A 24113-nucleotide genomic window follows, 5' to 3' on the forward strand; every position below is an offset into this window, starting at 1 on the left:
TTTAATTAGTAATCTACTTTTGTTTGAACGCCACAGATAATGAGTTGTGCTGAGCCTTCACCTTAGATCTCTGTACAAACATACAGAATATAACTTAATCTGATAGCATGGGGGGGTCCCGAACCATTTAAATACCAAGTCACAGGGGAGAAGGGGAGTCTGTAATTAATAGATCTGCCTCTGGCTTGACCGTCTGACGAGAACTGAGGAAATCTCAATGGCAATCTTAAATTATTGTCTGCAATATTGTAATTGTAGCCGGAGGGACTGAGTTTTACTCCGACATCAACTCCATTAAAGAGGAAAACAGACAACTTCTGATTAACTTTCATGCTCTCATATACTGTACACTGAGTTCATGTTCGGATCTCTTTTGTGGACAGTGGGGGCACTAACGTTTTACATAACAGTACATGAAAGTCAGTTGGCTTCTAATCAAAGCTCTAATCACATTACACAGTACCAGGAGCCTCTACCTTCGGTTAACGTACAGGCCGCAGCAGAACAAGTGCACAAACAACAACAAAAAATGGGTTTTCAATGCAAAAATAACTGAATTCATCTATGATGCAGCCGTTTGCAGTGCGAGGACACACAAAACGTTTTTTACTTTTTAACTCGGTTCTCCCTCTTTTGCCCAAAATACCGCTCGTGCATTGTGGCTCTTTTCACCGAGGTAGTATCATGTCTGAGTAACACCATGAGGAACAAACAGGTAATGTTATATATACGATGTCTGAAAATAGCTTCAGATGTTGTGTCCTTTCATCAGCCTACATCTATTTTGTCAACTAAAATGTCCTGTTGTGATTGTGTATAAAAGCCCTTTGGATACTTATTCATCAAAAGCTCATGCACATGCACTATGATTAGATTTCTTTTATCTAACTGGGTTATGCAGAGTTGTCCTATGCCTTCAACGTAGGGTTATAATTTCCATACCTCCAGTGCTCCATAGTACATCGTCTTTGCCCCATCATCGGTCTTATCTGACATCAGATAGGATTTGATCAGGTACTCGTAGAAACTGTCCCCGAGGCCACCGATGGAAACATGATCTATGAAGGGAAAAAGAGATAAGTCAGCGGGGTTACACAAAAGTCCTATGTGAGGGTATCACATGATAACAATAATACCAATAATATATTTTATTTATTATAATTAAATAGTAATTTATTTTTCCCCACAATGTGGAAATTTGCAATTTTATGAGTTTCAAGACCCTCAAGGAACCTTTACACATATAAACACACAATAACACATTAATCTCAATTAAAAAAAGTTTAATAATAGGATAATAAGTATACAATCATCTGTAGTAAAAACTGAATAAAACATCTAAAAAATGCAGCTTCGTGCTTATTGTCTAGATGTCGTCACCACTTGTTAAAACGTAACTTATGTAACACACTTTGATCGTGTGAGTGGAAATTGAAATGAGTGGCTGTTGTTTTTCCTCCTGTCCGCTGGTAAGCACACATGCAAATTCATAAATATGAATAAGAAATTGCACTGGAGGCGTTGATGAGTGTTCATCCATCCACTCACGCTCACGCACACCTTTGCTCTATTGACTCCCCTGTAAGGTTATTCTGTGCAGAGCTTCTGTGTTTGTCCTTGACAGAGACAGATGAGGGAGAGCTCCGAGGCCAAAGATTATTTTTCCCTTTGTGCAAATAAATTTATATAATTTCTCTTCTTTACAAGTTCACTCACAAACAAGTATCTCTGCAGTCATCCAGATTACAAACCCTTTTCAGAACAAGCGTCGTGTTTTCCCCTCAAGTTTTTTTTCTGTTGCCTCCTTTCAGGTAAATCTGAAAGATCCAATTTCCTGAGGTAATTGATTTCATTGTCATTTTAATAACCCAGAGAAAAGGGAGTCATATGAGGCATTGCTATGAGCCTGATATTAAAAATGAAAGGCAATGGATGGTTGACACAGATGCGCAGGGAGAAGAGCTTTGGTACATGAGGTGAATCAAGGTGTGTCAGTTGTGTGGAAGCCGAGGAGAAGGTATAAATGTGAAGTGACACTGAGTGAACTCAAGCTTTGGTACAATTGACCCCAGGGGAGAAAAACTATTTCTGTTTTACCTGTAGGTGACATGAATGACCTCAGAGTGTCATTATAGTCACATGTACAATGTATGTTTTATTTAAATAATGTGAGCCCCTGACCTCATCCTTCATTACAGACCTGTCTCTTTAACAGAGATGTACTTTGATATAATTTCAGACATGTTAAACTAGTACTAGTGTTCAGTAATTACAACACTTACGTTGGACCCAGTTGCCGCTGACCGGACTGAGGAAGTTGGGATACAGGCCGTGAGGTTTTTCAATCTTGTTCAGAAGTTTCCTGATGTTCATTACCTGCAGAGACATCACAGTACAAATGAATATCACTGCAGCAAGGCTGAAAACGTGTCTAGCAGGTTTCCCGTTAAAACAGATTGCCGACATCATCAAGACGAGTGAAAGTGGAGGAAAAGCTGGGAATGCAAACCTTCTCTGTGTAGATGGGATTGTTGGAGACCTCGGACAGATGCACGAATTCCAGGTGAAGGGTCCCGAACTCAGCCAGGATGCTGCTCCCGGCTGAGGCCCAGCCCCAACTCCAACTGGTTCCACTACAGCAGAGACAACATCCAGAGGTAGACTAAGTACCACAGGTTTCACATATAGAAACATAACACAGGTACACAACAGGGTTTGGCAGATAGACCCACTGTTTTGGGCTCGGCTTGGATTCTCAAATGCAGCTTGTTGTGATAAAAATATTTGAGTTGATGCTTTTCATGTGTTATTAAAGGAAATGTTTATTGAGACGCCAGAAGACTGTGACCAATGTGTTTACATTTTCCTTTGCGAGCTATGCAGAGCCTTTATCTTCCCATGATTCCGGCAAGGCTATTGCATTGTGGGACAATGAAAGCAGCAGTGAATAATACCGTCAATGGACTTAAAGTGTTTGTCTGAGTGCAGCTGAGTTCTCAGATTTTCATCCTGTTTTGACGTGAAGTTCTCGTGAGTTTAAAGTTTTACAGCCCTCGCCGGCTTCACATGATCCCGTTCTATCGTCAGCAGCATTTCTTGTATCCTCCTGACAATAGAGCAATACTTCTTTAAATTCTTCCACTGTCTGTGTTCTTAGTTATTCTCCCTCGGTTGCACCACATTCAGAAGATGCAGCAGCTCCAGAAAGTTAGAGAAAGTAACCGACTCAGGGCCTGATGAACTTCTGAACTCACATTCTGCTTAATGCATCACAGCAGACACACTTGGGTTTTACTTTTTATCTGTTTTTTTGATGGAAATCAATAACCGTCTCCTGTTTTGTCTCCAGTGGTCTCTACAATACATTGAGCACATTTATACAAAATATATGGATGGATTTAAACACTGAGCTATTATCTTTTCATTTCAGTCAAACATTATATATATATATACATTTAATGTGTCCGTGCAGATGAATCTCATTAAGAACTGGACCTAAACAGAAACACCAGCGCCTATACATCTATAGATTTCTTTCTTTTCTGTGTAAAAGGTGATTTAATATCAAATATCTTTTTCAAAAGGTTTCCAGCAAGATGGCATGTCTTTCCTTTCCGTCAGATCTCATGAAAACATAATGTCACATCCAAAAAATGAGCTAAGAAATCACAGAAAAATGTTCTGCTACTGGTAAGAACTGCTAACATATAATCAAGCATATTCTTTATGGTGCTAAATTGCTCAAATGCCAAAAACAGGGCAATGTTTCTTTGCCCATAGCATAACATCGTCTTTCTGTCCCCACAGCAAAATGTTGAGGTTATCAGTTGTCTCTGTTTAGTGTGAGCTGTGTCCTACTTAAAAAGAAAAACAAAGTTATAGTTCAAACAATTAATTAAGAAAATAATTGGCAGATTAAATGATAATGAAAAATAAGTTGCCGCACTATCAAACGCTCCACGAGTCGAATGAGGTTGAAAAGAAGTTCACTCAACAGCCGATTGAATACTGATGTAGAGCCAAGGTTGTTATAATAAGAAAAACAAAGTACAGAGACATTGTGTTTTTAAGGTTCGTTGATTAATTATAGATCAGTTTTATCCACAGTAGTTAAATTCGTTTTCCACAAACAGAGATAATATGCAAAACAAAACACCCCCCGTGAAGCAAGTGTTTGTACTTTTTTTTAATTGGATTAAAGCTTCGATAATAAATTGGACACTTGTAATGAAGTTGTGTGTGTAGAGGTTTTGATCTGATTAGTTCAAATGTGTCTGTTAAAATTAAACTCATCATTTTCTGAAATGACCTTGGAGTCCATCTCCCACCTAATGAGTTCACTGCTGCCTGCAATGATTGATGTGATTTGAATTTCTTTAACCTTAGCTAGAAACTTGACACCAGTGCATCCAAGGTCTGTGAATCGTGTTATATCAACGGCTCAGAACTTTACCTGGAAACTACAAACATCAAGTGCACCCTCCAGGTTGATTTCCTCAGGTCAGTGTGGGTGCTTTCACAATCTATTTTTCTCAGGGAATGTGTGGTGCACTCATCCTCGGCCATGATTAGTTGAGGCAGAATGTACTACGATGACTTCACATATATACTCTAATAGATGCTGGGGAAAGATCAGACATCCAATAATGAATTGAAGTAAATTTGTAAGAGGAGGGAGAGGATGAGGTGAGCTTGGGTTTGTGCAGGCGGAGGGGAATCGGAGAGTTTAGCACAGTGAAGGCATCCATTAAAAGTTTTTGGGGGGGGGCTTCAACATTAGCAGCTCGGGCTGCAGTCACATCTGATTGCTCCTTTGAGAAGAATCAATCTGAGAATCACAGTGAAGGTATGTGGCGCGGGGGGGGGGGGGGGGGGGTCCACAGGGGTAAGTATCCACATCACTGCAGCCGTGGAAGCAACAACACTGGCGCTCGCTCAGTAATCATTTCAGCCCATTTAACAAACACACTCATGCTCATCCACAGTCATCAGAAATAGTATCACGTGCAGAAAATGAATATGAACTAAAATCAATATCCCACGTCGCTCTTAATGTGTTGAGGGGAATTGGTGTTTGCGCATTTTAATAGAGGAGCTAAAGGATTTGATGATCTGTGACGTTGACTCTTGGATGACACACATTTCATCTCTCAACAAATGTTATTAAATACTGTATTACTTCTATGAACAATGATCAGCTGTAGGGAAACCTACTGTGAAAAAGATGTGTTCTAGTGGGGCTACAACTAATGATAATTTTTCATTATGAGTTAATCAACTCATTCTATTGAAAATGCTAAAAACGTCCACCAATAATTCTTTAGACTAATATGTACTTTATTTATAATAGATTAAATATGGAATTTAATTTATTTAACATGTTGGTAATTTTAGTTTTTAATGTATTTGGATTTTAATGAAGGAAAATGGCTTAACTATCTTATATTTCTGTGATTGCTTGGCAGTTTATAGCAGGGTCGGTTGGCATGCAAGTATTCTTGTTGCATCACTTACTTAAAAACACTTGAAACGTTTATTTTTCAAATAACGTGATTTTCCATTATCTCTTCTTTTTAAGAAACTCTTAAGCATCTTAAAAATCTTCCTCAGAAAGGTTTTCTCCTCAGAAGCTCTGTGAACGGCTGAGATGCTTTGTGATAAACTTCCATCTCAACGTAACATAACGTCATGAATCTAATGATTTTTCTTGTGGTTTGGTCCCTAAGACCAGTCCTTGTTGCACGAGGCTTGATGAACACGGCCCCCTGGTGCAGTAACATCTGACCTTTCACCTGAACGTCATCTTCTGATGCATTGTGCAACCAGAACCAGGCAGTTAAATTAAATCTGTCGACCTATGGCAGGTTGTCGCGAGTAAAACCTGCACACAATAACAAATGGCACACAGGAAAATACTCGTATCAACCGTTCATCACTTTTGCCTTGTGAGAAAAGACTTTGTCAGAGCCACGGGCTGTGCAGCAGAACTTTACTCCCCTGTGGGCACAGTGTTCACCGACTGCTTTTTTTCTGCTGCCGTGGCATAATTACAATCTTCTCTAAAGTGACGTGTGTGTGTGTGTGTGTCTGTGTAGAGCAGATGAGGCTTGTTTGTGTCACTCCACACACTCTACGTGACCCCACTGTGGGGCAGCATGGTTCCTCCTGCCCATCTGTACCACAGACCCATGTCGGTGCTGTAGCAGGAATTAACTGTAGAATAAGGTAATTAAATCTGCCGGCAGCTGTCCACTTTTCCGGGTGGGTTAATTGGTAGCAGGTGGACGACAGTGGTGCCAGGAAGTAGCTTATAAGATTAGGGAGTGAGAGGAAGATGCAGGTTTCCTGAGTGATTTATTAGAAGAAAGTAAATAAAGTCCAACAATCAAACACGGGTGCAAGAGTTTGTCTTTGTCTCAGATGATACTTTATCAAACTTTCTACTCTTTCTTTTCTTTATACCGGTGGTGGAATGTAACAAAGTGCATTTACATCACATTAAATAACTGAACTACATTTTTCATGTAACTTTACTATTTGACAGGTACTTCAGCAAATATCTGTACTTTCTTGTCCACAAAGTTTGTACAGTGTATTCTGTTGCAAAGTAATCATTAATTATAGGGGAGTTGGTCAACAGATAAAATCAGAGCAGGCATCTCTTTAAAAAAAAGAGATGAAAACGTCCTAAACAAGTACTTTAACTGTTAACAATTACAGTTTATCTAAAAAAAGTACCTAACTACTTGAAGTGAAGTAGAAAAATGTAATGCTGTAGATTTTGTGTAATTATTTGATTTTTTAATGAAGTGAAATGTTACTTCCTCCGTCACAGCTTCATGCGTCCTGCTGCGTATCGATGAAGCCAAAACAGACATTACATCAGTTTATGTGAACGCAGGCTAGCGATGATAATTTGTCTGTCACAGTCACTGACGCAGATCACCAGTTGTCAGATACTTCTCCTGTAATCTTTTTCAACCCTGATATCAGTCGCTCTTGAATCACTGTTGAATCAAAAAACAATAAGCGTGTTTATCCACTCTCAGCCTTAATGAGGGTTAAAGCAAATTCTAAATAAAGAACTTGAAATTCACTGGCAAATCGCTGTGCAAATTTAAAACCGCTCTCAGTTGCGTGGCATGACTGGCATTAACAATATTTTGTCAATACAGATTTTTCGATTAAAAAGTAAATGGTTTGGAACAGATTAAAAAATGAACACAACTCATTTAAAACATGCATATATTATTGATATGATCCTCCAAAGTGTTTGTGAGCAGATTAATTCTAATCCAAATGTCATCGTCATTATAAAGCTTGGCCTGCAGATGCTCCACTATAAATACACAGATCAGGGCCTGTTTGAATAGTTTTTTAATTCTCTTTATTTGCTGCTGTCATTTCGGCAAATTTATCTGGAGCTGAGATTATGTTTAGAAATTACAAAGACTTTTTATCTAGTTTCTTCTTTAGGCTTCTATACACGTTTATTTTTATATTCAGAGCAGTAAGGAACGGACCTAACTGAAAAATGTTTGTCCTTGATGACAACTCTTCCATTAAACTTGGCTTTATCAGCCCGCTGTGTAGTTGCTGAGCAAAAAATAAGTTGTGTGTCCTTCTAAAAGCCCCCCCGGCCGGACCATCTTTTATCAGAGGTGGCCATTTGGAGGTGAGGGCCGGTGCTGAGACTCACCTCCCCAGGTTGATGACTCCTCTGGGGATTCCTGTCGGCGTGTTGAAGGCCGGCAGCAGCTTCTCCCCCAGCTCCATTGCTTTACTCCTGTACAGCTGCAAAATACAGAAGAAGGGAAACTGTGAAAATCTGATCCACAGACTGTGCAATGTAAACTTTATTCAAGACAATAGAAGATGACAAAACAATGAAAAGTATGAAAAAAAAAAATCTAAGGCAAGGTTAACAATAAAATAAAAGGAAAGACATCAAGGTCATACAAATCAGCCTTGAGCAGCTTTTCAACCTGTCAACAGAGAATGCATTTCTAATTTGAGTTGGTCCCCAATTTTTCTGCATAATGACAGAACGCTGCTTCACCGTATTTCTTGCAGTTTGAGCCTGACACGTTCAGCGAGCCGGAACTAAGTGACCCCACTGAGCTCATCCGGATACTATCTGATAGACAATCTGAAAGATAATACCACACTTTAAAACAAATTAGATAATGTTTTAATCCGTACACAGAAGAAAACTCCGTCATCTCACCTAAACTTAGTTAAAATCACAGAGACAGTCTGAGATTTCAAAGCCCTGCACACGTTTCCCCTCTAAAGCTAATAATGTGCAACTTGCTACACCAGAACTCCAGCAGGATTAAAAGCAATCTCATCGATGTAATCTACAGTCCGTTTAAAATCCTCACTTCCATCCCCACGGCCACCGTCCAGTGGCCGAGGCAAAGTTAACATATCAGTTTGTGAGCTGGATTATCAGTAACCACAGCTTTAGCCAGCGATAACAATGCTTGGGGACAAAAGATTGGCTGGTGAAGTAACACATTGAAATCCTGAAAATGAAAGGAGACGTCTGAGGAGACAAAGAGGATGAAGGTAGCAGAGCAGAGGCGAGAGGAAAAGAGGCAGAAATCCTTTGAGACAAGATGGAGAAGAGAAAGTGACAGAGAAGAGACAGACGTGGCGTACGGAGGGAAAAACTGTCCGGACACAAGACGGATCAGGAAAAGGGAGTTTGTGAGTTGGGCTGCACGGAATCAGCAGATGACAGGAGAAGAATAAGAGAAGAATTGGTTTGGTAGAAACCACTGTCCTGCGCACTGAGGAAACCATTTCATTTTCCTATTATTTGACAGAAAGGAAAGTTTTGCTCTTAAAATACATAATCTAGACTTTAAGGTTTGAGACTGAGAAGATAATTATTCTTGTTTTGAAAAAAGTTTCAATGGATCATGTCTGAATGAATTCATCAAGATATTTTGTGTGCTTCAACTTGAAGGCTGTTGTTAAATTTGGACAATTTAAATCATACAGAATTGCCTATAGCACATCCTGCTTGCAATCGGCAGACATCTGTCATTGGTTTACTTTGATTCTGGAGGAAATCTTAGGATGTGATGATTCTCAGGGAAGTTCTGCAGTTGTAAGAAATGCATCACGATGTGTGGAAGTTTGCTTGAGTGGTTTGTTGTGTTGATACTCGTGCTAAACTATAACAGGTAGTAAAGTTTCATTTGTTTTTTTAGAAAATCTGTATTCACCTCATCATCCACTTCTACTTAATGTATCAATTTCACATTCCTGCTTTTGTGTTTGTTTCAGACATTGGAGGGGAAATTATGTGATACTTTGTGTGAGTCTATCAGCTGCTCCCAGTTCTCTGGCTACACACACACACACACAGTAGTGGGCTGCAACCAGGGTGTCATTACACTGTCACTTATTAATTCTCTGAGTGGGGGTGTGTGTGTGTGTGTGTGTGTGTGGTACATTCCCTCCTATTCTATCAAAGCTAACACTAATGAACCTGGTCTCATGTCTCCTCATCGGTCTTTTCTACCACCACTGCTTCTCCAATGAACCAGAAACCCACAGGCGCACGCGCACACACACAGGCACACACACACACAGGCACACACAGGCACACACAGACACACACACACACACACACACACACACACACACTCAAGCTTGCTTTTCTTTGTGTGTTGTGTTTGCATCATTATGAATTTCCTTCAGTGTGTTTAATGTCAAGATGCACATTGAAATGAAACCAATGACGCTCATCAGACAAGAGCCAAACACACTCTCCCACACTAACAGCCAATATGGCAGCAGATTATATTTCGCTGCTGTATTCTTGTTTACTTGTTAATAAATGACTTGATTCATTATAGTAAAAACCCCTTTGGCTGACATCTGCTCTGTGATTTACTGTAGGAGGCACACAAGCTAAATTAAGGGCAGTGTTCATAAATCTGTCTTGGCTGTCATGGTGCTGGTCTCCGGTGCCACACTGAGAGCCTCCTCCGGCGGAGGAACTTCATTACTGAAGTGCTACAGTAATTAAACTTTGTGTGTTTGCACGTTCCTCCTCATCCATCCATAGCTATCAGTAACGTACAGATTGCTTATGATGAGGATTTAAAGTATTTTTCTGACTTTCTCTACCTGTCTGATAAGATAGGCAGCATGGTGCAACCCAGCAGAGAGGCACATTGATCTGAGGTGACAGCCGACAGGTCGCTTTCATCCCTTTCAGTTTGAATTCCCGGTCAGATCGTGGACAGAAGGACACAAATGGCTTTTCTGTCAGATCTTAACTGCTGAAGACGTGAATCAGGCGTGTCGTCCTCTCTCCCATAGTAAACAACATCAGAGCCGAGCACAGAGACGCTTTGAGAAAGGTTTTCTTGCCCTGACAATTCTGTTTACCAGTGAAAACCTTTATGTCTGTGCTCCTGAAGTTCTGCTAGAGCTTCACTGCAGCTCTTTCCTACACACACCTGCTTTAATAAAATGAACCCAGCAGCCAAACAATCAAATCACTCTGATAAAAAAAGAGATTGAACTTCATCTATTTCACTTGCACAGTCACCTACATGTAGACAGGCAACTTTCAGTCAACTCTGAACCACGAGTGAACTTTTATTGTACTTGACTTGTTTGCCCCCTGGTGGATCGTTGCAGTAAGGGTAATGAATCCTGTCTCCTCTATGTTGGTGTTCATGTCAAATGAAATGTCTTGTCTGCGTGACCTTTCCATGGCGACTCCATCTCCAGGAAGTAAAGCCTCATCGTCCATCTTTATACAGTCAATGGTCTAAACTAACATTTAAACGACACAGCACTGCCCAAGAAATATGTAGGAGCCAAGTGTGCAATTAGTTTTAAAATCCATAAAATGCTGGCACTATCTGTTTAAGACGCTAAATCTCCTACACTGTGTCTTCTATGTTAATGTTCATCTACTCAAATTGAAGCTGCGAGTTGGCACTTCAATGTAGTATCCATTATTATATAGATTATTATTCTATTTAAAAATAAAAGTGCTGAGGCTCAGAGCCGTAAAAACTAAAAAAAATTGTTTTTCAGTTGTATCTATTTATATTGAGTTTTGTGTGTTTTCATAGGATTTGTTGACAAACATTAGAATATCCCCAGACTCGTATTCACATTTGAGACACTCAGGTCTGATTAGACAGGTGATGGGCGAAGTGAAAATAAAACGTGACTGGGTTGCTGATGGGTTTTCAGCAGCCAGAGCAGATCTTCATCAGCAGCACACATCCCAGACTGTGTCGGTGATTCTCAGAGAAACTGTGGGCTCTTTCAATGGGAGAACAAAGCCCCGTCGCTTTTACATGAGCCATCACCTCCTCTTTCTTCACATTACAGAGATGGAGGAGACAAAGCCGACTGGGAACCTGATCTGCTGAGGAGGAGAATTCGGGTGCTGAGCTACATTGTCATGGAAAACTGAACGGCAGTGTAAAGGCAATTCCTTTCTCTGCTTCAGACGACTGCTTGTGGTTTCCTTCATTATGAGACTAAAGCTCGTGAAGAGGGCATGCATAATGCTGCCTTGATACACACTATGTTTTTTATGTAACCCGCCTCTGTACGATGAGTTTGTTAAAAGTCACCTCAAGTTTCTGTTTTCCATAAACAGTCAAATCTAAAAACTCAGTGGGTGAGATATTGTGACTCCTCTGATGTGAGAAAGGACAATTTAAGACCATGGATCAAAACCCAACTTCGTATCCCTCCATCACCACTTTCCATCTTCATGCAAGTCTTCTCATTATTCTTTCTCTTTGTCCTGAACGTTGGAGGACGACTTCTATTAAAAGGCAGCATATACTTTAATCTCTGTCCACAAGGAAAACCTAAAACCTATCGGCCCTATTCAGACCTGGAACTAACATCCATCCTGAAAGCAACATGCTCTCTCACAGCAGCGTTCATCATTATTAGAATACCTTTCTTTTCCCTGTAACTTGTTGGGCCACGCAGGGAACACAGAATTATTCAAACATAAACATACTCGACAGATATTGGAGTCCTCGGCTTCAGTTGTCTACATCAATATTTCTACCCTTTCAGCTGGATCTGACAAGACCGACTGGAGTAGACCTTGCCTTGCACATTGATTTTGTTCTTCATTTCACAAGCTGCTGGTGTGAGAAGACTGAGAAGCAGAGGAGCGTGTGAGGGTGGCAGCACCATCAGCCCACTGTGGTTCAACAAGTCTGGAGCCTCGGTACAATCAACACTGTTGCCTTCGAGCAAGCTTCCTCCCTGCTTTGGTTATTCAGTGATAGCTGGTGGCTATATTGAGCTGCATTAGTAGAGAGTATAATTTGTATCAGATATTAAAGGTTAACTTGGGGAGGATTAAAGAAAGCCTGGTTTCTACTGCTTTGCAGGGCCTCTACAAACCATTAACAAAGAAAGTGTAATGATCGCTAATTTAAAAAAAGCTACATCTTTTACATCCGTGCCAGGGATTTAACTGCAATTTTCTGCTCTGTTTAACTCCTCAAAGCTGTAATGTTCTGCCTGCGACACATTTCCAGGTCTCAATCAGCCGAGCTGTCTGAGTGACACTGAGGCCTTGAACACTGTCTGCTCTGGAGCCGCGTGCAGTCCCACATCAGTTGCTCACTCCCGATGTCAGAAAAGAAAAGTACCCTGCATTATTTAAGCAGCACGACATCGCCTGAGAGCAAGTTTGCGAACATGCTAAAACAGGTTCAATAAATTAGGCAGGAGGTCTTCTCAGAAAACAAACGCAGCGGTAAAATGTAAGTACCAGACAAAGTCCAAATTGGAAAACAAACAAGTGGTGGATGCTCATTAAAGCCCCCGCTGGAAAGAATCAACTTGAAATAAGTCCCCATTACAGCTATATTGTTGAGCAATATTCATCAGGTTAAAAAGTTCATCTCTCAAGTACATGAGCCACCCACCCTATTTTCCACCTCTCCCATTAACCCACTAAGCAGGGCTCATACAAATGATTTCACAGTTGGCCGACTGCTGCTACTGTAAAATAAAGAAGTCACAGCTGCTATTATTTCGCTCCAGTCAATTATGCAATTATTGTGCACATATACACTCTGCCTTGTGCCTCAGCTCCTGATGCTTCCCAGGGCCTAATTACAGTGAGTCTGAAACTATACCATTATATCTGCCCTGTTTACTGGACAAAACCAGAAATAGGATTAATGATAACTTAAGGATAAAGGATTCTTGTGATTTTTTTTACAGTCACTCAACCACATTTTCAAGAGTGGTCATTAATGGGATGTTTCAGTTTTAATATAAAAAACACCAAACGGCAGCGGATGCTAACAGTTGTTCTTTGGGAAATCAGTTGCACCCATTTTTATCTGAAGTGGATTGTTGTGCAGAACGAGGAGGAAATCCAGAGAGAAGGGTTAATACCAACATTGTTCAACTGTTAGGGGAATACATGGAGCCAAGGCATGTTCCTGCAGCCAGCTGTGAGCTGCCTGTCACAGCAAATCACTGTAAGGCATTGTGTTCACACCTTGAAAGATAATAATGTTGGCACATTGGACCCCATCAACCAGACCTGTGCCACACACACACACACACTCAATGCCGTGCACAAGGAAAATAACAGCTCTCCCGTCACAGAGCAACACTCTTATACCTGTTGCCACTCTGACAGATGTCACACCCGATCAGTCGCTCCCTGCATCAGAAGATCAGACAGAGCCAGTGACCAATCAATAATTCAACCTGAAATTGCCTCAACCTCTGTGCCATCGCGACTGCGGGAAGAAGAACAGGAAGACGAGGTTGCTAATGGGATGCTAAGAGGAGCAGCAGCAGCTGGTCCACTTCTCATTAGAGGCATGGCGGAGTCTCACAGGCGTCGAGTAGGAGGACAGCAGGGCACCTCCTGGCCCACTCAGCCCGACAGAACAGCTAACAGGTACCTTCCTGTGTGGGCACAGGCAGACAGAGCTCCCCAAGAAACTGCAGGGAATACGAGAGCTCTTGTTCAGGTCTAAGAGAGAAAGAATCCTCTGAGACTGACTGTCAGTTACATGCAAATGGCTGAGACACTGCACGGCAGTGGGGGTGATGTAAGTTTCCCACTTTTTTTTGTTTCCTGTCAGCAACTTCTCCTCAACAACAGAGTATGAAACTTTAAAGCCCCGATCGATTTAACCGGAGGTTGTAATGTTCAATAAGAGCAGCAGTGGATTATAAAAACAATTTGGTCCTCAGGGAGGTGCTGGAGGTCCAGGCTATGTTGTCATTAACATATCACATAAAGATCTTTGAATGTAGAGGGTCAATTGTTCAGTGGAGTTCAGAGGAAGCAAAAAAATTGCTCTACCCTGAGCAAAAAAGGCTTCACCAGTCTGGGAGTACTACAAGGAACTCCCTCATGGAGGAAAGAAACTTTATCTGACACCTGAAGGTTAAAGGAATATGGTGAGTTTTCAAAGCTAGCTTCACTACGGCAGAGAGAGAGAGAGCGACTGCTAGATGACATCTCCCTCAACAGAGGCATTGCAAAAACAGCAACTCTCAAGGAAGGATAGCTAGAAACAAAAATAATTTTATGCCAAAATTATAATTTGCCTTGAATATCTGACGCTTCTAGACAAAAGGGTTCAGACTACCCTCGTCCTTCTTGGATCCACTGAATATATCCATGCCAAGGCACGGATATATTCAGAGATATAAATGCCTCCTGTAGTCGAGCCAAACAGTGAATGCTCTCGCCGGCAACCTTGTGAAGGAAAACACCAACAGCTCTACCTCCTCTTTTAGAAAACAGTAGTGGCTGACCATGATACTTAAAACTTCCAATAACATGAGACTGAATCTACGATTCTGAAAACCATCGCTACAGTCCTCGATCTGAGGTAAGAAAACTTCATTCACACATTCTTCTCAGTGTCAGGACTTGAAAGGAAACTCACCCAGTGGGAATTTGTGTGAATGATAGAGACAGCGTGTGGGTTATGAAACTCTATCATACTTCTTGCCCTGCTCTCGGTGACATATCTTGTCAATGCTAACTGCTTTCTCCAAACATCATGAAAAACTCTGCTTATATCGTCAATTTATGCCTTTAGAAATATAGATTCTACAATTTAAGGTTATTGGGTAAATAGCTTGGAATCTTTTCCCTAGCTTTTATGCTATTTTTTCCACTAAAACCTTTTATAAAAATCATAATCATCTGTATAAAAACCCTGACTGCTATTCTTCAGATGCTTCAATAATCTGTGCGAAAAGAGGCAGTGGTTTGAAAAGAAGTGTCAATGGAGGAACACAATGCAATGAGGAGGTGAGGATAGAGTGTGGATGATAAAGCAGCCACAGCCTCACTGAGAGGGGGGGGGGGGAGAGTGGGAGGTTTTGAGTGTGAATCTCTGACTGGGATGAGAAGCGGCGATGCAAGATGAGGAAGATCAGATTTGGTTTATGTGTGACCTGCCGTGGATTTGTGGTTCAGTTGACTATACGAACAGATACACGGACAGAATGAATGAGACTACAGGTTCCGTCTGTTTCCGTATCTAACGAGGAGCAGAAATGAGCCTCATGACCGGCTTTCAGAGACTAATGTTTAAAGTGTGAATTCTTCCTCTTTCATGCTGTCAGCAGCTGACAGTGAATTGTGAGATACAGTTCTGTACGCAGAGTGCACTTGTGCTGTCATGCATATCAGCGCAGGTAGCCCATGCAGTCATTTGACTGCACTGTGCCTCTGTAGTGTGAGGGTCTGCGGAGTGAATTTGCTGAGCTGAGTGACAAAAAATTGTATGTAATATATCCTCGTTAAAAAAAAAAAAAGAAAACTGCATAATCACAAAGCCTCCATAGAGTAAGGAAATAAAAGGCAACTCAGCTTAACGCAGTGCACGGCTGCGGCGCAGAGATACCCCCCCCCCCCCTCAGACCCACACAATTTCACAGCTTTTCCTTGAAAATTGAAACCAGTGAGACACTCGAGAAACTAAGTTCCACAAGTTCTTCAAAAAGGAGAGCGAAGACGTTGACTCTCATGACAGACGTTTCCTCTACAAGCTATGATGCCATACATTCGAAAAGAAAGGAACTTCTAGCAGTACAAGGTTGAAGTGGAATCTTCTTGAAGAGGTAATCATTTCCTTAGTATTACCTCAGTGAAAACTATTTGAGAGAACGCAATATATACAATTGCAGCGTCCCTTTGTTGACGTTTTGTCTGTCTCAGGCTAAATGTGTGGGAGCTGAAGCAGACGTGTTACAATGCAGCTCATCTGGAAACACAGAGAGGAGAGTTTGTCGTCAGTGTAGCAGACTGAAGCAGAGGTGTCAGAAAATGTGACAGAAGGCGTGATTTGAGAATCTAAAACCAGGGTCATGTAAGAGTCACATTCAACTTCCCTATCAGGCGTTTACACCTCATATCTGATAGGACAAGGGGGGAAAAAGCTGTTTATATGTCACCTCTATTGAATTTATTGGAGCCCTATTTTCTTTTTTTCCTACCTGTGTAATGAGAACATGTTTTATGACATTTACCTTGGCCTCCCCCATTCCACCTCTTGCCTTCCCATCCGAAGGAGATGGCGTGATGAAATGGGAGCGTTTGGTTTTCATCACAGCATAAAAAATAACATTCGTGTCGACTACAGCGGCTGCAAATAGCTGCATTTTTTTGTCTAGATTCAGAACATCTTGCAAATCAATCCTCTGACACAGTAAAGATGTTTTCATGAATTTAAATCAAACATTTGAAGTGAAGACGACTCTCTGCAGCAAGCTGCTTGGTCAATAGGGTGAAGAAGTTGGACTTTCATTCAGCCAGAGGGTCTGGGGTCAAACGTATTCAAGTTTCCTTGAGCGAGACACAGAATCTCTTATCAGTTTTGCAGGTGATCTTCTGCTCCAAAAGCAAAGTGACAAAGTCCCTGTGGGCGACAGTACAGAAATACAATAACAGAAGGGAAAATGGGATGAATTAGGATTCCAGAGAGGCAGCTCTCACAACGTACACGCTCTAAAAACACACCGACCGTAGACTCGCCTCCAGGCTTCTGTTTAACAGCACAACAGAGGCATCACTGACGAAAAGCCATTCGGGCTGTGATCTAAAATGGTAGTTGTCTCAGCCTATATCAAATCATCCCCTGAGGATATGAAACATATGGTGCTATATTCCTCTCATTCTCCCACAACCGTGATGAGGGATACTCTTGATTCTTTCGGTCCCAACCTCCACTTGTTAGGCTATCATCCTCTATGAGTCTACCTCAGGGACCTACTTAGATGGCAATGCTTTCCCCGCTCTGATTGGCTGTGCACGCTTCCTGATGCCACGTGCACACTGTTGCCATGGCTCCATCTGTCCTGGGTGTCAGCCGGGTGGAGATGTGCTGTGATTCCACTCATTTTCTCAGTGGTGGGTCGCATCCATCCTGTCGCCAGTCCTCCGTCTTCTCAGTGGCACGTATCAACGAGATTCTCTGCTTGAGTTCAGGCTCACAGCTCGACAGTAAAGAGGATTGTTGTTTGGGATTGGCCAGGCGTCATCTGTCTGCAGGCTGAGAAAAAACACGTGGTTCCTGCCAACAGACCCTGGTGCAGGATTCAGGCCCAGGGAGCGGGGGAACAAATAACTACAGTAGAGCTCGTCTGAGCCCAAATAGAAACAAGGTCGTCGATATCAGCAAAGTGTTGAACTGGATTAAATTTCATAATTAAACTACTGAGCCAAGTCTCTTCACCATCCGGTTTCCTTTTATCCAGAAGGATATTCCCAATATGTTTCCGTTTCCACATACTTCCCACAATGTGCTCACTATGTATGAAGCAGATAACTACACAACAGTTAGTGTCAACTTTTCAAACGTTAACTACCATTTAAAACATGTGTGATAACAGTGCTTTGAAACACAAAGTTAGCAATAGTCTCAACAACAGTCAGATGTTGTTTTGCTGCTACACACAAATTAAAAAAAAAAAAATGCAGAAAGAAGCAGGAGCAGCAGGAGCAGCACCGGCTGCCCTGGTAACGATGGCACTGTGGCGATGGTGTGGCCACTGAGGCGACGCCAGAGCTGAACCAGCCCAGCACTGGTTCATAGCTTTCCCACCTGAGATTAGCACCAGTAAAACTGTGGCTACTGGCCCTTAACCATTCCTTCTGGAACATGCCAATATGATTCAGTGCAGATTTTCCTCAGGGTGTTGGGCAGGCCTGTGTTATTGTAGTAGGACCACTGACCAGAAAAACTAATTAAACTGCACCGGCTGTTAGGATACGGCTACAAGCGTCACCAGTAATACAAATAACCATGAATCTGCTGTTTGGACCTCTCATATGAACCGGAATATCTCTCTGTGTCTGGACCGGAGATGTTGGACTGAGTAATGGTGTCTTGATTTTAACTGGACCCTTCAGTGTGCGAGGCCCCAAGGTCATCTGAGGAAACCCTGTCTCGCCACAAATGTCACAGCTCATAGATATTGCATGGAGCCTGGTCTTTCTATGCTAATTATAAGTTATGACACACCAAGCGCCAGGTAGAGGGGGGGGAAAAACAGAGAAGATGGAGAAAAGAAAGACAGAGAGAAGGTAGAAGTGATTCCATGAAAGTGAAACAAGGAACAACAATGATGGTGCAATGATAATGTTTCCCACCATCTACAGGAGAAGAAAGGATTTGCCTATCTCACACAATCTTCCGAGCTTACATGCATACTCAGATTTAACGGCTAAAGAGGGGTGATATTGTTGTGTATACACACTGCATTTAATATTGGCTCTATAAACTAAAACTGAATTTATCTGCCCCGGCTGAAGCAGTGGGAATATACAAAGGTTTTATGCCCTGGCCGTGTTTTTTCCGACAACATGGAATGAGAGGAGAGGGGGAGCAGGCAGAGAAGAGTGATCGGTGGCTCTACACAACAAATGGACGACTGCCAGATTGTTCAGAAAGCCACGTTTGAGAGTGAGGCACTAAATCAATATTCTGTCAGTGTCCGGGATGGAACATATTCATTGGCCTGTTCAGCTACGTTTTTCGTGGTGGTGGTTTCCTGATGAGACAGTGGAATAAATTACATAAAAAAAAAGAAATTTGATTTTTTTTTTTTGTTTTAGAAAACCAATGTGTCAGATGAGTGAAAACAATGTGATGCTGTGAAAAAGAGTCCCTCGTAATGAGCCTACATGGAATTACATTTTTAACCCATTTCAGGTCATTATTGTATTTGTCTCATTTATCTTCAGTGTGTACATTTACACTCATCTTTGTCAGTGTGGTTTTCAGCTAAATAAAATACAAATAAAGGGTCTAATGATGCTTAATCATAAAATGCGTCTGTCCTAACACAGTTTTCAAGCCACTAAAACGTAGACTTTTGAAATTGCTGCTGGCCAGTGTTTAGTTTGAAATCACCCATATTTACTTAATTATTTGGTCTCAACAGTCACGACTGGACTACATGCAGTGAATGCAAAGTATTTCAAGAACTCTCAGTCAGTAGCAGATCCACGTTGTCGGCCCAAGAAAAGAAACCCAAAGTTGTATTTTTCACCATTTCACAACCAACAATCTTCTTCCTGTTTACACTAGCATGCACACGCCCACCGTACGTGAATGGTCATGCGATATGCTTTTTCAGATGTGTGAAATAATTTCCACTGCAATTAAAAATCCATTATTCACTGTGTAAATCCACTAACTCAAGCAGATCAATCTGTGAATTGCTGTTCCTCAAATCAGAAATGTGCCCATGAAGAGGGAGTGTCCTGGGACTGACCCAACACTGACACAGATCTGCACCATGTGGCCATCAGATCTCCACACCACTGAGACACCTGCTGATTGCATCAGGTCTTGAGGCAGATCGATGAGGCAGCAGAACAACACAAAGCTGCAGGAGTTGTCTCACTTTAGACTCTTATGTGAGAGCGTGTGTTGACTGGATTTGTCACATTTGAGTTGCCAGGGCTGATGTGCAAATCAGCGGTTTGCCTCGGGTCAGAACTCGGATGTTTAAATGTTATTTACTGATGTGTGGAAAACTATCAGCTTAACGGAGAGCTTCATTACCAATTATTTGCCATTTTGTGAGAGAGCAAATCCTGCACGGGGGGAGCGAATGTTTGTGGGTGAAGCTGCACTTGGAGACATTAATGCTATAAACAGTGCAAGGTAATGAAGTTCAAACATTCTGTCAAGCGCAGATTTGCGTGTGTTCTCTGGAAGGACACGCTGTGACTGAGCTGGACATGTTGTTGCTTTGAGAAAGTCACCTTGTCGTGGTTCTTTCACTTATCCAAGCCAAAGTCAGTGGTAATCAAGAGAGTGCCTCATACTGAGTGGCATTCGTTAACGTCCGAGCAAACTCAGGGCGCCCAGACTATGTTGGGACAAGTCACAGGTTCTGTCAGCCTGAATAAGAGTGCAGTCCCCATCCAGCCTGAGAGGGCCGGCTGCTGGTCAGCTTGTATTCATTTCAGACGGCTGCAGGGACTCGCTCTGTCCACATTGGTGACAACAGCAGAGCCAGGACGTCTCCTGGGGAGGCACAGTGTCACTCCTGCCACAGTAATGTCCCCACGGAAGGCCGAACATTTCATTCTTTCTACTTCTCTTTCTTTTTAGCAGCACCTGGAACTACTTCGGCGTATTTTGAGACAACAGTGGCATGGGAGAACAGCCTTGTAGAGTGTGTGCGGGACAGAAAGAAGCAGGCGTGCTGGTTTGCTGGCATCTCCTGTGTGTGTGCACCTAGTTGGAGGTGGCAGACGTGTCACATTGTGAGGGCAGCTCCCTGCTCGGCAGCTGAGAACCGTCTAACTGTGGCTGTTTGTCACTTGCCCCTATCTAACTTTCTTTGCTTTTCCCTCAGTTTGACGCCCCAAGTCCGATGATCCACCAATTGTCCCTCTCCTCAAACGTCCCAATTAGCAGACAGACTTAGAAACTTCTCTAATGCTCCCTCAAATTTAAAACGTCAGCGTATAAACACATTGGAAAGGCCATTAGACGCTTGGATTCAGTGTGTGAGAGAAAAGAAGCTGTTTTCACCTGTGGATGGCAATTAAAGTGACCTGGCTGTCTGGCAGCAACTGTGTCTGAGTGCGCAGCTCAACAATTACAGCTCAATTATATATAAAGAAAGCGCTTTCTCCTCTTCTCTTCTCATCTGAGGTTTTCCTTTTATTGGCTTAAATTCTCACTTGAATCTTTCAGAAACTGCTGTTTTTCCACACATCTTGGAAATAGCACGTTATAATGGTATTTTGTTCCCTTTATTCAATGGTTCTTTTCTCATGGGAGCTGATTAGGTTGCATTTATTAATTCCCTGAGATCTATCTATTATTCCAGTGTTTCTGCTCCCTCATTCTTTTCAAACAGTGGTGAAAGTACAACTTTGAGGTACTTGGACTTTATTCTACCATTTACATCAAATAATGTATTTTGGTTATATTACAGGGAAATACTGTTCTGACTTTTTTATACTTATATCTAAGTATATTAATACCCCCCCCCCCCCCCCCACGTTTGAGTGCTAAAATCTTACTTATTTTAGATACTTAACTTGAGTAAACAAGTTGATAGATTAATGAAGGGCCCCTTACTTAATTGGAGCTTTCGAATTGCATTTCATGGTCTTTATCAGAGGATGGAGTTTCAAACGTAACTCGGGACAAACTCGCTCCAATGTTGAACACTGGGAGATGATGTTGGAAGCTCTCCAAAAACCTGGCCCTGAGATACGATTAACTGGTCACACTCCAGCTCCCGAAATAAAGAATGAACTTTCACTCACTAGTGGGTTTGAGATTGTGCTGGAAAAACGGACTGAAAGAGTTTCTCTACAGCAGCAGCAGACAGTTTAATTTAGGAAAACAACACATGTAGGAGTCCATAATGATGCAGTGAGCTCCAGATGGATGTTTGTTGTAATGTAAAAGATATCTTATATGAACTTTGTAAACATTGGTTAAATTAGTTCGACCTTGACAGGGGGAAACATTGCGATGCCTTTGTTGATGCACAGCTGACGGACATCCAGTAGTAAAATATGTGAAAGAGAAACAGGACAGACAGTCCCCCCCCCCCGGTCCAATACCTTGAGCAAATGCCAGACTCCATGTCCATGCTCAGTAGGCAGAATGCGAGGATATGGACGTTGCCAAAATACTGTCTGGCAGAAAAAGAAAGCACTTCCCAGTCCCACTACAATGGCCCTCTGCCCAGTGACTGCTAGCCTTTGCTGGTTCCAGCCAGCTTCCTCACTTTGAAGCTGCAAAGACATTTTCTGCCTCTGAACGCCTGACAGGCAAATCAAGACATGTTCCCCTGCTGAGTTACTACACAGGTTAACTTGATGAATGCAATCACAGAACTGGCAGGAGAATCATACCAAGACGAGGTTCATTAAGGCCCAAATTAGCTTGCCACTTCAAAAGCGGGTGCGCTGATTGGCTCTGATTGATATCATTATGAGGGCAGTGATTGTGCACAGCTCATCACTGGCTGTAAGAAAAGAAAGCCTCTGCTCAGGAAGGAAGCCTTGACCTGAAATGGAAGCCCGGAGCTGAGTGAAGGTCACCATGTGTTCAATTCTTGGCTGTAATGAAATGTGGTACGAGCTGGAACTGAACCTATCTCATCCTCCAGAAACAGTTTGGATGATAGGAGAGGAATTGGTGGCAAATGAGCTCGAGGGAAGCAGGGACGGTGGCGGAATTGCCGCAGAGAATTGACATGTACCGGATTCACTTTGAGGCAATGATGTGGAGGAAGAGGGTGAAGTCGGGAGGAGCAGGGTGATGGTTCCTCTTGTCTCCTGGGATATATTTACAGCTAAATTAAATGATAATTTTGTAGGTGACGCATCTAACTTTTAACTTTGAGCATGAGTCTAAATTCTAGCCCAGTAGACAAGTGCATCTGTCCATTCCTGAGCAGCTAACAGGTGGTATCCTGCTGGGACCCATCCCCAGAGTTCTTGTGTGCCGGTGATGCGTTCCAGTGACAAAGCTGACAAGGTAGCTATGGGGCCGGCTGAGCCTCAGAAAGTGCAGCTGCTCAAAGTCGCCCTGAAACCTTAATAATACAAGAAGGACAAGCTGGAGACACAAATAGGAAATCCTTTGTTGACCGGAACATTTCATTTTGGTTTAGCCTTCACCGACTACATCATTTTAGACCTCCGAAGGTCTCTGTGGTGTTTGAACCAGCTGCATACTGGTTCAAACACCAGCACATCACAGCACTCAACCTCTCCAGGATCTCCAAGACTTTTAAACATGAAGAAAACAGGCTATTTTTTCAGTAAGTCTTTAGAGCTGTGGAGATTAATAAAATCATACTTGTGGAGGAATCTCACACACAGACAGTTTGCACGATGCTTTGGCTCAAGTGTTACTTTCATCAGATCTAAACTAGAATCTCAAGCTGCATCAGGACATTCATGCATGTCGCATCTGGAGTCACGGTGAGATTCTGCTGACTTGATCCAGCTGTATTTGTCCACAGTGAGTTATTGTGACACACGTCTTCTTTTTAAAGAAGTTGGCAAGTTTTATATTTCATTGGAACACAAAAAGAAATGAACACCAAAGAGCTGAAAGAGGCTGATCTTCACTGAGGCTACAAAGACGAAGCGGATGCATTCTTCTTTGGGAGGATTGACGCTTTTTGAAATGTCACAATGATGGCGAGAGAGAAAATGGTTGATATGAAGTGGCCCCTAGCAGGGAGCTGTCCCGGTGCATCATGGGTAGACACATTCAACGACAGCAATCCTCTTTTATTCAACGGGAAGACATCAAAAACAATGATGCTTCCCCCCCCCCCCCGGCTTCCAGTTCCCTTCATCTCATATGATGCTCTGCTTTCAGGTTGCCATGGATACAGGTAGACCATAGGCTATGCGGATGGGCGGGGGAGCTCAGACTGTAAATTCCACTTTCATTCTCAGATAATGGCCATTTCCGTGTTCATCTGGGGATAGCGCTGACCTTAATGATGTTGGCAGAAAACTTTCCCCTGCTGCAATAATTAAGAAAATGCTGACCACCACTAAATCAGTTTTACTACAGCTGCACAAACAAATTGTCCCATTA

General features: G+C 42.2%; 1 protein-coding gene across 2 annotated transcripts in view; it reads right to left on the minus strand.

Annotated features, from left to right (window-relative positions):
* Window positions 1-24113, minus strand: part of LOC133965354 (mannosyl-oligosaccharide 1,2-alpha-mannosidase IA) — a 161449-nt gene that overhangs the window by 7339 nt on the left and 129997 nt on the right. Inside the window, exons 5-8 of one of the 2 annotated variants that reach the window (XM_062399849.1) lie at window positions 7700-7794; window positions 2510-2636; window positions 2283-2376; window positions 943-1058 (exon numbers count right to left, since the gene is read on the minus strand). In XM_062399849.1, the coding sequence (XP_062255833.1) occupies window positions 943-1058; window positions 2283-2376; window positions 2510-2636; window positions 7700-7794 (432 nt within the window). The remainder of the gene's footprint in view (window positions 1-942; window positions 1059-2282; window positions 2377-2509; window positions 2637-7699; window positions 7795-24113) is intronic. The other variant, XM_062399850.1, reaches the window with a different exon arrangement.

Source organism: Platichthys flesus, chromosome 11 (genome assembly GCF_949316205.1).
Source record: "Platichthys flesus chromosome 11, fPlaFle2.1, whole genome shotgun sequence".
Taxonomy (NCBI): Eukaryota; Metazoa; Chordata; class Actinopteri; order Pleuronectiformes; family Pleuronectidae; genus Platichthys; species Platichthys flesus.